The 13,374-nt window shown below is 37.1% G+C and overlaps 1 protein-coding gene across 2 annotated transcripts in view; it reads right to left on the bottom strand.

Moving 5' to 3' along the window:
• The window catches only part of USP46 (ubiquitin specific peptidase 46), a 34,334-nt gene that overhangs the window by 7,026 nt on the left and 13,934 nt on the right, over positions 1–13,374 (bottom strand). For both annotated transcript variants that reach the window (XM_059844842.1, XM_059844844.1), the window contains 6 exons: positions 12,716–12,929; positions 10,224–10,453; positions 6,744–6,820; positions 1,464–1,547; positions 971–1,168; positions 252–330 (listed from right to left, as the gene is read on the bottom strand). In XM_059844842.1, coding sequence (XP_059700825.1) covers positions 252–330; positions 971–1,168; positions 1,464–1,547; positions 6,744–6,820; positions 10,224–10,453; positions 12,716–12,929 — 882 coding nt within the window. The remainder of the gene's footprint in view (positions 1–251; positions 331–970; positions 1,169–1,463; positions 1,548–6,743; positions 6,821–10,223; positions 10,454–12,715; positions 12,930–13,374) is intronic.

Genomic DNA, 13,374 nt, shown 5'->3' with positions numbered 1-13,374 from the left:
AAAATTAAACTTCTTTAAGTCTGGTATTAAAAACATTTGATGTTGCTATGAAGTAAAAAAAAACCCTCTGACACTGACAGAGCAAAAACTACAGGACTAATAATTTTGTTTAAAATCTTTCTTCTTAACAGAGTTGAAATAAACATTACAACCAAACCGTGGCTTTGTAGACTGGTAATCTCTACCCCGTTCTGGATCAGGGAAGCAGACATTTATACAAATGTTGTGCTCATGACCTTCAGCATACTGACCTCTACAATGTCATCATCAAACAAGAGCCAAAATCCATGACTTTTCACAATAGTAATGTAATGCCCCCGATTAGGTCCACTAGAAAGCAAAACAAAAACCCAAAATATTAGAATGTACTAGTGAGTCCATTTTGATAAGTCACATTTCTTTATGGATGCAGAATTATAACTAAATGTTATGAAAACATGGTAAATCCACCTGTGGTGGTACTCTAGACATTTAGTCCTTTCCCTTTTTATTTTAACTTGTTGCAAAGCTAATCAACTGAAAGCTAAAAGTTATTTCCATCTGTGTCAGGACCATTTAGTGAATTATCCTACAGAACACTTAACATGGTCAGCATCAAATACATTTAAAACTGCAAGAACTAAGTATAGGGGAGAAAATTGACCAAAATGATCTGTTGTGTGACTACATGATGAGACTACATGATGACAGCCTTTGGCCCTCACAGAGACCTGGCTCCCAACTTTTTTAAGGGGTCTTACGAGGAAGGAGGTAGTTTCATCAATTTAAACCAAACTTGTGCCTTTTGGAGACCTGAGACATTATTTCTTAAACAAGTACTGATTTACTATGAGGGATGCTGGTTAAATGGTTCAGCCCAAGACACGTGCAAGTCCGTGCAGCAGCAGGCTTTAAGCCCACTCTCCCCATATTTTGCCAGCCCTTGGCAAACGCCTGCCAATAGCCTGTGACACACGTGAAGGCGCCTCACCTTCCACAGTGAACAACAACAGCCACCAGGTCGTACATGCGATCCAAGTTGACGGCGTCACCGGAGGTGTTGAAGAGACGCAGCTCCAGGGGAAACACGACCCGGTAGGACAGCTTGGTGTACCTGTGCAGCTGCTCCATGTACTTGAATCTCTTGAGGTGTAAGGCAAGAATCATTGGCAGTTTTTTTACTCTCATCCTGTGAAACCATTAAGAACACACATGATGAACGCCTGACCAGTTCAAAGCCATTCTCTCTTCCCTTTACAAGCAAATGGCTGCATTTTAAAATCACTTTGTAAGTAACAATAATCAACTAGAAGTAGCTTCTAGACTAAGACACATGCCTTTAAATCTGTCTGCAGGTTCTCTCATCCACACAGAGAATGCATTTGGGATGAAAGCTTTCTAGGTATTAAAACAAAATAAATACCAAGGAGTAAGTTTGCCAGAGCCCAGGAGGGGCATGGTGAAGCAGCCTGCTCTTTGCTTACCTCTTTTGTGCCTCTTGTTTACTGCAGCAAGTTTCACAGTAGTATTTCTGTTCACTACACAGCGTCTCGGTGTTACTGAAGTCTCTGTAAATAAATACAATCATCAGTTCTTTAAGGATATGAATACATTTACTTGGGCTGATGAACTGGAACCCAAAAGACACACGGGATGAAATCTTCACCCACTCCAGTTTTCTAAAGCATCTGAGGCGACTGTACTGTGGTTTGCAAATGGAATTAGGGTATCTGGCTGCTATGACATGTTATATTAGGAGCTGAGGCCCTCTACTATATGATACAGATGAAAGGTCAGGTGTCTCAAAATGGGACCTATGTCTGGTCTCTCACATAAAGGGGCTGCCCAGACTTGGGTATAATCACTCAAGTAATTCTGTTTCTTTTTAAAATATTTGCAGAATAAAGCAACTTTAACTGCACTTCTGCCATCCCCAAATATCTTGTGTTTTATGGTGTTCTTCCATAAGAAAGGTTTAAATCCTCTTACAAAGAAGAAACGAATTGAACTTAGTTTCCTGCATCCTCTAACCTTTTGAACAGTTATCCAGAAGTTTTTAGGTTATCCTTTTCCATTTTCTAAAAAAGGAAAGAGGCAGCTGGTATAGAAAATTTTGTAAATCCTGATCAAGTAAATACACTTGGAGATATTTCTGGATTGAGCTTTTAGAGTGACAAAGGCAGTAGAAGGATGGTTTGATAGCATCTCTCAGTTCACAGAAAATTTGCTGGAAGTCACAGTGCTGATACATTTTGGAGCAAAAGTTAAAGCACCTAACACCACTTAACTGTAAAAAGAAAACAACCTGTAATTATTTTTGTCATCTCTTGTGTTACATTGCAACTGAGCAGGAGTTTTGAGAACTGTGAATGCAGATATAAGCACCTATCTTCCATTTTAAACACATGGGTTTTCCTGTGACTTTGGGCCTTAAATAGCTATATCAGAATTCCAGAACTTCTTATTGAGTGCCCCTACCTTGTACCTGACAGGCTTCTGAACTCCAGTCAAATTCAGACCCAAATAAATTCACTTCTACCACTGCAGTTCACATTCATGAAGGTTGAATCCACACTGTCTGCAACTTTAGCCTGCTCTCACAGTAGGCAGCACCAGAATTGTCTTACAACGCAAAGGGAGGATTCTGGATGATTATTTCTTCCTGACATCATCCCTACAGGGGTAGGTGGGAGAGATGAAGACTACACAGTTTGCTAGGGCATAGACATTAGAAGTTAATTACGTAACTTCATAAAAGTTTAAGGTTGACAGAGCATGACAAAGAAGCACTTCACATGACTGCATAATATTTTTAATAACTGAGATTACTTTTACTGTTTTATTTTCTTTATAAGGCATTTACACTGAGGAGAAAGTGCCGGAAATTAGAAAAAAATACATATTTTGAAAGATAAGTTACAGCTAAATTTTGATTGTAAGTGTTATTTTTTATCTACAAGAAAAGAAAACATTGTTACTGGGAAGGATTTGCTTCAGTGGTAAACACTGAGCTCAATATATGATTTCACATTTGAATTTAAATATAAAATTAATTTAATTCAGCCAATTCCCGTGAAAAGCATGGTAACCTTTCAGGAACAGTAAGTGAAGAGCTGAAACTTTAGAAAATATTAAAGATGAGTTATATACACAGAGAATGTAAGACTCAGTAGAATGTGCCTGTGAAAGTTTTAGGTTGGCTGTTAGAGAAAGAGTCTTATATTTATTTTCAAAGCCTACAGTCTCAATTTTTAAAAAAGCAAACAAATTTGGGGAATTTATTAGTTTTCTTCTCATCTCAAAGTGAAGCAAGGAAAAATGTTTTTCTAACATGAAGAAACATGTGCAGATGGTAGAAATTTGATAGATATTGGTTTGTTCTATTCCAAGTCTCCCATGAAAGTTAATTAAACCCAAAGAGTTTCTGAATTCCTTTTAAAATATACTGGTTATTCTGATGCTATTAATATCTATTATTAGTATTATTCATTATTAGTAGTAATACTTATTTATTTATTGGTAGCATTGTGGTATCTATTCTTGGTAGTATTAGAAAAAAATGTTTCACTGAAAAATAGTTAGGATTGAAATAATTTCAACTTCAGTAACTCCTTCAGCAATCAAGAATTTTCAGTATGGCACTTCTAATAGATGTTGAACAATTAAAAACAACAGATCACTGACTGGAGTTCCCAAAGTCTGCATGTGCAAGAGCCACAGCCTTGCTGAACTCTTCTCTAGACCTGCAGAGCTAATTTCAAGATATGTTTAACTCTCTCCTATTCCATTAATAGTCCAATCTGCATTCTGCTTATATGTTATTTTAGCAAGAAAAAGAAATTTCTAAATATACCTGCTCAAGATGTGCTAACTTATCATTGACCTTGTGCTTCTACAGCCTCTCTGCTACAGTGTGAAAGATGCTTTTTATTGCTTATATGCATAAATAGGATTAATTTTGTGTTTTAAGAGATGAGAGAATTATTAGTGTAATATAAATTATTACACAAGTCAGGATCAAACTGACTGATAAACATTGCAACTCCAAGTGGAAATAAAAACAATGGATACATACTATATTTGTTATAAGACTTTTATTGCTTTGGGCCCAGCTGTCTATCCTGTGGGTTTAGACTATGCCAGAGGCTTGTATTCTTTCTGTTCTTTGGACATCTTGAGCACACAAGGGCTTTTCACATTTTGAAAAACTACAGAAATAAAAGGACAGTCATCTGTAGTGGTAAAGAGATTCATTATACTTAAATGTTATCTTGCACAGCTTTTCTGTATTTTACCTTTTAAATGTAGCAGCCCTTAAAGCTATTAGGACACAACAAATCAGTTGTTAAAAAAAAAAAAAAAGAAACAGCAAAGATTCCAAAAAGAGAAATAACTTGGATGGTCTTATTGAAAAAAACCACAAAAGCACTTACATTTTGTGTAATAATGCATGATACCAGCAGCAATGAGAGGAAATCCATATTCTAACTGAATATATGTTTTCTAAACAGAAGTAGAAATGTTGCTAACATAAAACACAATAGAATAGATGAGAGGTGATAACTCTCCTCTTCAATCTGTAAATAGGGGCCTGTACTACCCCAAGAAAAGAAAAATCGGGATTTTGCTTTCCTTTATTTCCAAAAGGAGCAATGGGTAAACTTCAAAGTGCATGTCATGCTGTTGGAGTAAAGGGACTACACTGGAATGCATAAAGAGACTTAGGGCATTCATTCTTCTCAGGATTGTATTGATCTCTCTTGGAATATTATGTCATGTTCTAGACAGTGGCACTTCAAGAAAGACAGAGTTCAAGAGAGAGGTCCAGTAGGAGAGAAGGCTGAAGAGTAAAGAACATGTGTAGACATCCAGAGAAGATAGTCTAAAGAGAAATTGAATGACCTTAGGCTGTTTACGTTTTTAAGAAAGTGATTACATTCTTCCTCTATGTAAAAGGCTACAGTGAAGGGGAATGGGGGCAACCCCTGGCTTATGTCTCGAGTACACAGGGCAAGTGTACACTAGACAAGAAATAGGCTTGAGCTGAAACACCAAAGATTCATATTACACAGGAGGAAAAACTTATTAGTACTAAAGAACAGGAAGGACTGGGATAGACAATCAAGATAATACTGCTAAAAAGATCTCCTGGAACAGGTTGGATAAGCGTCATCTCTGACATGAAACAGGGGATAACCTCTTTGGAGTCACTTTCAACTCTACCACTCACTTGGTTGCAGTTGTGCAGATGCAGTCCTTGCATGTCTTAAGCCACAGTCACTGTCTGTTCAGTAGAATAAATGCTATTGGTATTTTTACTTAAGTACTTACTCTGCCTTTACATAAAATGGCCATTCCCAACCAAACTTTTCCAAGAAGATAAAAGATCAAGAATGTAAATAAAAAGCTGGAGAAAGCTGAAGGACAGATGGTAACATCTATACAGCAGCAGTTTTTAACATGTTCACCAGACTCAGCTGTAAGAAAATGCCAGAGCTCAATCTCCAGTACCACAGAACCAAATAACAACTCAGATTAGAAATGCTCTGCAGCACCCTTGGAGCTCAGTGGGATTTCAAACTGACTTTGAACACCATAGGGAAAGGTAAGTAATACTGGCAAGCTCGGGGTAGTGGCTACAGTGAAGAACTCAAAGGTGTGCAAACAAAAGCCTGTAATACCAATAAAGATTCAACTACTGGTAACTATGAAGAGGCAAAGAGACTACAGGAGAAAAAGAGAATGCACTGCTTTCCAAAGCCTCTCTTTGGTTTGTTCACCTATTACAGGGAGGCTAATTAATGCTGTGTGGACTACTTGAGGGCTAAGGACTGCTACAGTATCCTAAGTGAGACTGAACAGAAATTGAGAAGGAAAAAAACTTTAAATTATAACAGAAGCTACTCAGTAGAGTTGTTGTATTCACAGAGAAGTCACTGCTTTCTGATTCAGGAAATAGTACCTCACATTATTCCTTTCTGTAACTCTCACCTTGGGATGACACACCAGGAAACCCCTCCTACGCATTCCAGAATAACTGAATAATGCAATTTTAACCTTGATAGCAATTTTGAAGTTTGAAGGAGTTTCACCAATTGATAATCATTACCTTAGAACAGCAATGTATGGTCTAAATACAGGTAGTGGTTTATTGTATTAATGTCAAAACTCTGGACACTTTATATCTCTCAGAATAATCACTCATGTAAGACTGAAATTTTTTTTGGTGTCTAGATTTCTTTTAGGAATATACTAGGTGCAGAACAGAAATTTAGAATAAAAGACTTCGCATAATTTTAGGATGAGACACAGAATAAGCTATTTCTGATAATAAAATAGACTTTTGAAATATTTTGCCCTCTGTGGACTCTAGAATTTATTCTGCAAAACACACATTTCACTTTTAATATGCATATAAATCCTAATCAACAAAGCACTTGTGTAGAAGCGTAAGGACAAGCATATTTAAATCTCTTTGAAGCCAATTATACTTCGGCAGCAATTCTTCCAGACAACAAAGAAATCAATTATTTTCCCTGAAAGTTGATTCATTTTCTTCTTTCAAATACAAACATTGAAAGAGAAAGGGAGTAAAGCAAAGTACATTAATGTATATTTTGTCATTAGAGGAAACATCCAGTTTAAAGTATTTTTCTCCTGCTTAGGGTAAGTTCAAATCTTAATGTTATTGTACTTTTCTATACCTACTAGACCTGAAAAATCTGGCTGTTAGAGCTATCTGCTGAAAAGATGCATTCATTTACCTTAGACAGTGTGTAATCGATGTGTTCTGCTCCACATCAACAGAAAGGTCAAGAAAATCTTCATCTTTGCTACTAACCTGTTGCAAAACACATATATGTAAAACAGAGATGTCATACATCTAAATGCTATTTATATCTTTAGCAAATGCCAAAGATATTTATTTCTGTACAAATTGTTCTGACATAAAAATAATTAATTTCAATGCTTTAATCTTTTTTTAGTTCAGTTTGATTAATGTTCAGTGTGACATTTATCAGTAATTCTACCAATTCAGCTTTCATATAATTTAACTTCTGTCTATTCCACTTATCCAGTCCCACCAGCCATGGGCCATCAATGACAGCCTACTGTTCAGTAAAGGTGAAGCATCCTCCCCTATATCATCTGGGATCGGTGCATTAAATATGCTTCCTTGTTATGTAACACAGCCTACTTTCTTTTATTTTCAGAAATTAGTTTACCCTTTGTATAACATATTAAAATACATATTCACATTTTATTCTTACATAATTATTTCCACTATTAAGGATGCAATGAAGATAATTTCCAAATATGTTTCTGTTACAAAAGTCATACTTTACCATATTATCCTTTCTCTCTTGTGAGTATTGAAAAGTGTGGGTTTATACTTCTGGTTGACACAGCTACATTTCCCCATTGGATATTGTTCCTGGTCAATATTTTGATTAAAAAAATTTAAAATATTAAAGGTAAAAATGGCTCAGTGATAATATTTTGAAAAATCATTTTGGTGTTGCCAATCTTTTTTTAGACAGAGCGAGAAGAGACAAATTATGCTGAAGAGTTTTTATCTAAAAAATTTAAGTCCGAGTATTTTCAGAATGATAGATCCTGATTTTTGCATTGAAAATTATTTTTCGCTAAGAGTGTTTAATCTCACAGATGAAGTAATATTAACAAAAAAACCATCCAAATGGCTAATTCTTGTAATACTTCAACTGAGTCAAAAGACTGCAGAAATACTTACTGAATATTAATTCAGTCACATTCATAACAATGTTTTTATAAAATGTTTCATGAACACCCATGTTTTTGCCTCCTATTTTACTTCCTTAGAATAACTAAATCAGAAGGGAAAATAGTGAAGTCCAAATCAAGAACTTCTGTGAGGAGAGGAATCCATTGTTCTGGCAGAAGTCCCTCATACTCAGATTTTTGCAATGCTGTAAATGTGATAGTTATGTACTACCTTGGGCTCCTATTTGTGTTATGTCAGGGATACTAAAACCTTGGTGAATGCAGCCCCTATTAGACCTGAATGCAGAGAAACACCTTTGGCTGGATTAATTTTGATATTATCAAAGATATACAGAGGCATAATGCACACCCAACTGAAATGAACAGCAGTTCTTCAAACAAAAATCCTCCCTGAGACATGACTTGACCCACAGAGGACAGGAAACCACAAAACTGGCAGCAATCAACTGCAGTGTAAATATACAGCTAAAATTTGAAAGATAAAGCAACAAAGCTTCAGAGAACATCGTGTCTCTACAGCTGGAACTACAGTTCTGTAAGACACACTGAGTATCATGAGAACTTAAACACTTAAAAAAGTCCTTGGCAGGCATTGTGCTTCATCTGAGTGCCTCAAAGAAGCTAGGAATTCTGTTACTGATTTCTGCACATCAAATATTTCCTGGAAGGGAAGATGAGCTACTTTGAGCTAGAATAATATAGATGAAAACTGAAGGTAGCTGGAAAACCAGATTCAAACTGTACTCTTTGTAAGTGAGAATAAGAATTGCTGAAATCTGAATGATTCTTCATGTACTACTTATGAATATTTTAGCAAAGGAATAAATTTCAATCTGTTTTACTATTTTTCTAAGATTTCAAGTTACACTAATCCAAGGAAAACACACTGGAAAAATATCCTGAGTAGTATACAGTATTTCTGTACTCAGAGGAAGGTACAGACAAGCTTTATTTTCCATAAAGCTTCATCACTTTGAATTACAAGTACAGAATTGTGCAGTTATGCTGTTACCCAAGGACACATCCTCACTTCACCAGTTTCTCTGAGTAAACATTAGATAATGATTTAGAATTAGGCCACAACTATTTAGAGAAGCTTGTCAGTTAAAAAATAATTCTAACTTTTGACTTATTTTAACTTGCTATTACCCAAGATTTTATAGTTGAAATAGATTCAATAACTAATTTTCAGTATCTCTCTCATGTGTTCACTTATACAAGCTTGTTCCAGACTTGCTCCAACATCTTATGTCAACTATCATTGTATCTCTTCTCATCACCATCCTCCTCTGACCAAGTTCCTGGAAAAGCCACATATATTTTCTTGGAATACAGAGCTATTCTTTATGATTAGAAATATCAGACTATGCTCTTCTACAGATCTGGTAGGACATGGGTAGAGTTCATCTCACCAAACTTCAGTTGTCTAAACCTCAGCTTGCTGTCTGAAGATAACTTCTCTGGGCAACTTCTCCCATCTTAATGCAGCTAATCTAATGTTGTGTTTTTTTTGAGGAAGCCCAGAGTAGCAGCACTGATCTTAGTAAAAGTGCATCATTCTTAGGCCACATCAGTTTGTTGGCCCAGTTCTCAGTGTTGCTGCACCAACAATTGGAACAGCTTAGTAACACCACGGAGCCAGGACAAGATGTATGGAACAAAACACCAGATACTGCTAAAAGCTTTGTTTCATGAAACAGCCTAGAGAGAGATGGAGAGAGTTTCCTGCAAAAGCTCCTTCACAATCTCCATCATCTGCAAGAGCTGAGATAACTAGCTCATCCTTGATGCCTATCAACTTTGCTTTACCAAGGAAAGGTTAGGTGATGTTAGTTCCAACCTTTGTGGAAGGTCAGTGTCACTGCTCTTCCCAAAGATTTTTTTTCCTGTCTGTGTTACTCTTTCATGCAACCTCACAGGAACAATTTAAAAAAACTCTTTCTTTTCTCTTTCAATAGGAGCATGTATTTGAAAAAGACAGTAATCAATAGGAGACTTGAAATCAGCTTTCCCAACAAAAATTAACTTTTACTTATAGCTCAAACATAAGAGATTTTAAACTGACATCATCCTCTAGAAAATATTAGGGAAATAAAAAAAAGTTTGTTAATGATGAACCCTCTGTATACCTGTCAGACTCTTAAGATGGAATTAACACAAATCATCTTAACATTTCACTTATTATATAAATATGATGTGAATACCTTCTCTCAAAGTTACAGTGATAAGGAAAGGTACTGATTCACTAGCAAGGATTTTAACTGTAGACATGTGTATTACGACAGCAAAACTTGGCAGAGATTAGCCAAGTAATGCTTAGAAAAATAAATTTTTAGAAAAGAATATACTCACTTCAAGAAGCAAATTCTACAGGAATATCCACAATTCTCAGATGTCTGAAAAGATTCATATATTTATATATACAAAATGTATCTATCTATTAATGGGCAACAACAAAAAAAATCTATCCCAATGCTTACGGTTTCACAGTTCAAACATCTAGTTTCGTTAGTCAGTGTTCCCTGAAAAATCTCATGCACCCAGGTCAGTTCTTGTTTATTGTTCTCTTCGGCTTCATTCATGTTGCCATTTTTCAGTTTCCCATTTTGCTTTTCCTGTTTCTTCTCCTCCTGCAAAATGTCTGCAATGGTGTTGAGCAGGTAATTTAAAAACTCATGTGCATCCTGCTGCATGTAGTTGTCAAAGAGATCTGTGAAGAAGAGAGTCAAGATTTGTACAGCTCAATATCCTTTCCTCAAAGAAATGATTTCTTTTCCCCAAGTACTTGTACAGGCCCTTGCTCAGCAAAGTATTCGGAATCATCCCAAAGAACAGTTTTGCAGCCAGTCACGCTGGTTTCAGTGAAGTTACTTTGGGGAAAGCTTCATCTCACCTAACTTCAGCTGTCTAGAAGGTTACCCTCATTGGTGTTGGTTGTGTAGGCTGCAATTACAGTCAATGAAGTAAGCAAGAGAGTGACTCATCCTAAATTATTTCCTTACACTAGACACTTACTGCCTAACTTCAGTCAGCACTGACTTCCATCCCCATATACCGAGTCCCTCAGACACTTAGGAACATCACAGAGTTTTGACAGTAAGCCACATTGCTGGGAAAATTGAGGCCATTGGATGCTGACACATACTTGTGTACTGTGTCTGGGATGGAGTTACCTTTCCTCACAGCAGCCCACAGGGTGTTGTGCTTTGTAGGTGTGCCTAAAACAGTGGTGAAGATGTACCAGTGTTTCAGCAGATGCTGAGCAGCACTCACACAGCATCAAGGCTGTCCCTCATCCTGCCCAAAGCCTGGTAGACTGGGTGTGAAAGAGGTTGGGAAGGGGACATAGGTGAGGCAGCTGACTTTGGCAGCTGAGTGGCCAAAGTCATATTTTATGCCATGTGACTTCACGTTCATCACTACAATCTAAGAGAAAGACGGGCGGGTTTTCATAATTAAGATATTTCTCTTCCAAACAAACTTCTACACATGCCAAGGCCCTACGTCCCAGGTAGTATCTGGAAATCAACTATTGATGGGAGGTAGAGAATAAATCTCCTTTGGTTTTCCTTTGTTTCTGCATGTAATTTTCGGCTTTTTTTTCTTTTCTTTTTTTTTTAAATTAAACTACTTTGATCTCAATTAATGAGGTTTTTTTCCTCTTATCTTCTCCTCCCGCCCTGCTGAGAGGAGGAGTGAGAGTCAGGCTTGGTGGGCACCCGGCAGCCAGACAAGGTTAAATCACTTCAAGTAGTAATAATAACACCACCTAACAAAGCTCATTTATCACACACAAGTCTGATGGGAAAAGACTTGTCCTGTTCAATACGAATTGCTTTCAGGAAGAGGGGAAAATATTCTAATGGTGATTTAGTACAGATTTCTCCAGTAAAGGCTTAACTCGCCCACCATGTCAAAGAAAAAAGAATGTGTGTTCCCAGAAATGTGTATTTTTATCCCCCTGCTCCTGAGAAAGTTCACATGGATTTCTCAGAAAATATTGTACAGAGCCGTTGGCTTTGTAGTGTCTAGTCCCTGGACATATAAGCAAGGTAATACACACTGAGTCTGGCACTAATTTAAAAAAGCTGAAAACATAAGGTCCAGTCTTTACAAGTGATCCCCAGCAGTGTGGGGGCATTTATCACTAGATGACTCAGAGTTAAACTTTTTCATGATTTCAAATGTCTGCTCTGAAATGAACAGTCTGCCCATTTATATGCTGTCACCAGGAAGCAATTTCTTCCAGGTGTTTGACTCATACTTTGTCTCTTCATTCAAAGCCTCTCTGTTTCTAAGCATACCATCCACACCGATATGAATCCAGGCCAAAACAGAGCTGTGACAGGCTTCTCTATCTCAAGATGTTCCTCGTATCCCTTAGACAGAACTGGTACAATATTAGGTATATGCTGTTGCCAACTTGATGGTCAAAAGGGGTCTGATGCTTCATCAAGTAAGACTGTGTCCACCACTTCCAAGAACCAGAGCAGCAGCTGATGTGGAGTTAATTGACCACCCCACGTGTACCTGGCTCCTTATCCTCCATTGCAGACAGTTCCTCTGGAACTGGTGGCGCCTGCAACCTTCCTAGGTCCCATAGTTTCTATACTGCCAGCTGCCCTCAATGTTTCTCTCTGCCATACTCCACAAAAAAAAAAAAAAATTAAAAATCACAGCAGTGTCACCCTATTCCCATCCTTAGCTCACCCTACAGTAAGGTCTGCCCCACCACGCTGTGGAAACATCACTAATTCACACACCTCTGGGAGCCTATGAAATCTGGTGTGGTCATTTCATGCATAATGTCATATACACAGATACTAAAATAATAATGCACCCCACAAAGTACGAAAAACAATTTACAAATCTAAGCTGTGTTTCTGATTAATATGATCACATTGCTCAATCTGTATTTATACTTCTTTGATCAATTCATGAATACCCTAGAGAACTTCAGTTTTATACTTACCATTCTCTTTTCGTAACCTTGATATGAACTTCTTTGGTGGAATAACTCCAACTTTTTTCTTTTGAGTAGCAATACTGTGGAAAAGATCTGCCAGGCAAGTCAAGAGGTTTTCCTTCTTTTTCTGTTGGGCCTTGTATGATAATACATTTTCCCGAAATGGCCGGCAAAAATACAATGCCTGCAGCACGGAGTTACAGTAGCAGGTGTTCCCAAACTGCCATGCAGAATTAAAAACAAGATTAATCCCTGTGCATCACAACAAAACTAGCTGTTCATTCAAATTCTGACTCCTGTGTCTGTCACAAACCAGCCATTTTGCCATGTAGTTGCAGTAGAAATATATTTCCACACCCACCATGGCACTTCATGGGAAAAACTGTGGTGTTCTAAATTAACTAGGATACAAAGTAAAGGTTTCCACTTGTAAGAAAAATATTTTTTTGTAGTGGATTTCATTAAGTTTGTTTCCATATCTGGGCTCTATCTTACTGCTCAGTAGCAGAATGACTAATGTTTTAAATGGAAAAAATTATTATATCTATATAATTTCTATGGGAACAAACAGGTGATTAAACACTCTTCTCACTCATTTTCTCCTTAGCTAAATAAAAAGCTCGTCCTAAGAGTCACCAATGCAGAAAGCTGTACCTAAACTTGCA

This window comes from Haemorhous mexicanus, chromosome 4 (genome assembly GCF_027477595.1).
Source record: "Haemorhous mexicanus isolate bHaeMex1 chromosome 4, bHaeMex1.pri, whole genome shotgun sequence".
Lineage (NCBI taxonomy): Eukaryota > Metazoa > Chordata > Aves > Passeriformes > Fringillidae > Haemorhous > Haemorhous mexicanus.
Note: the sequence above shows the minus strand (reverse complement) of the source record. Positions and strands in the feature narration are given on the sequence as shown.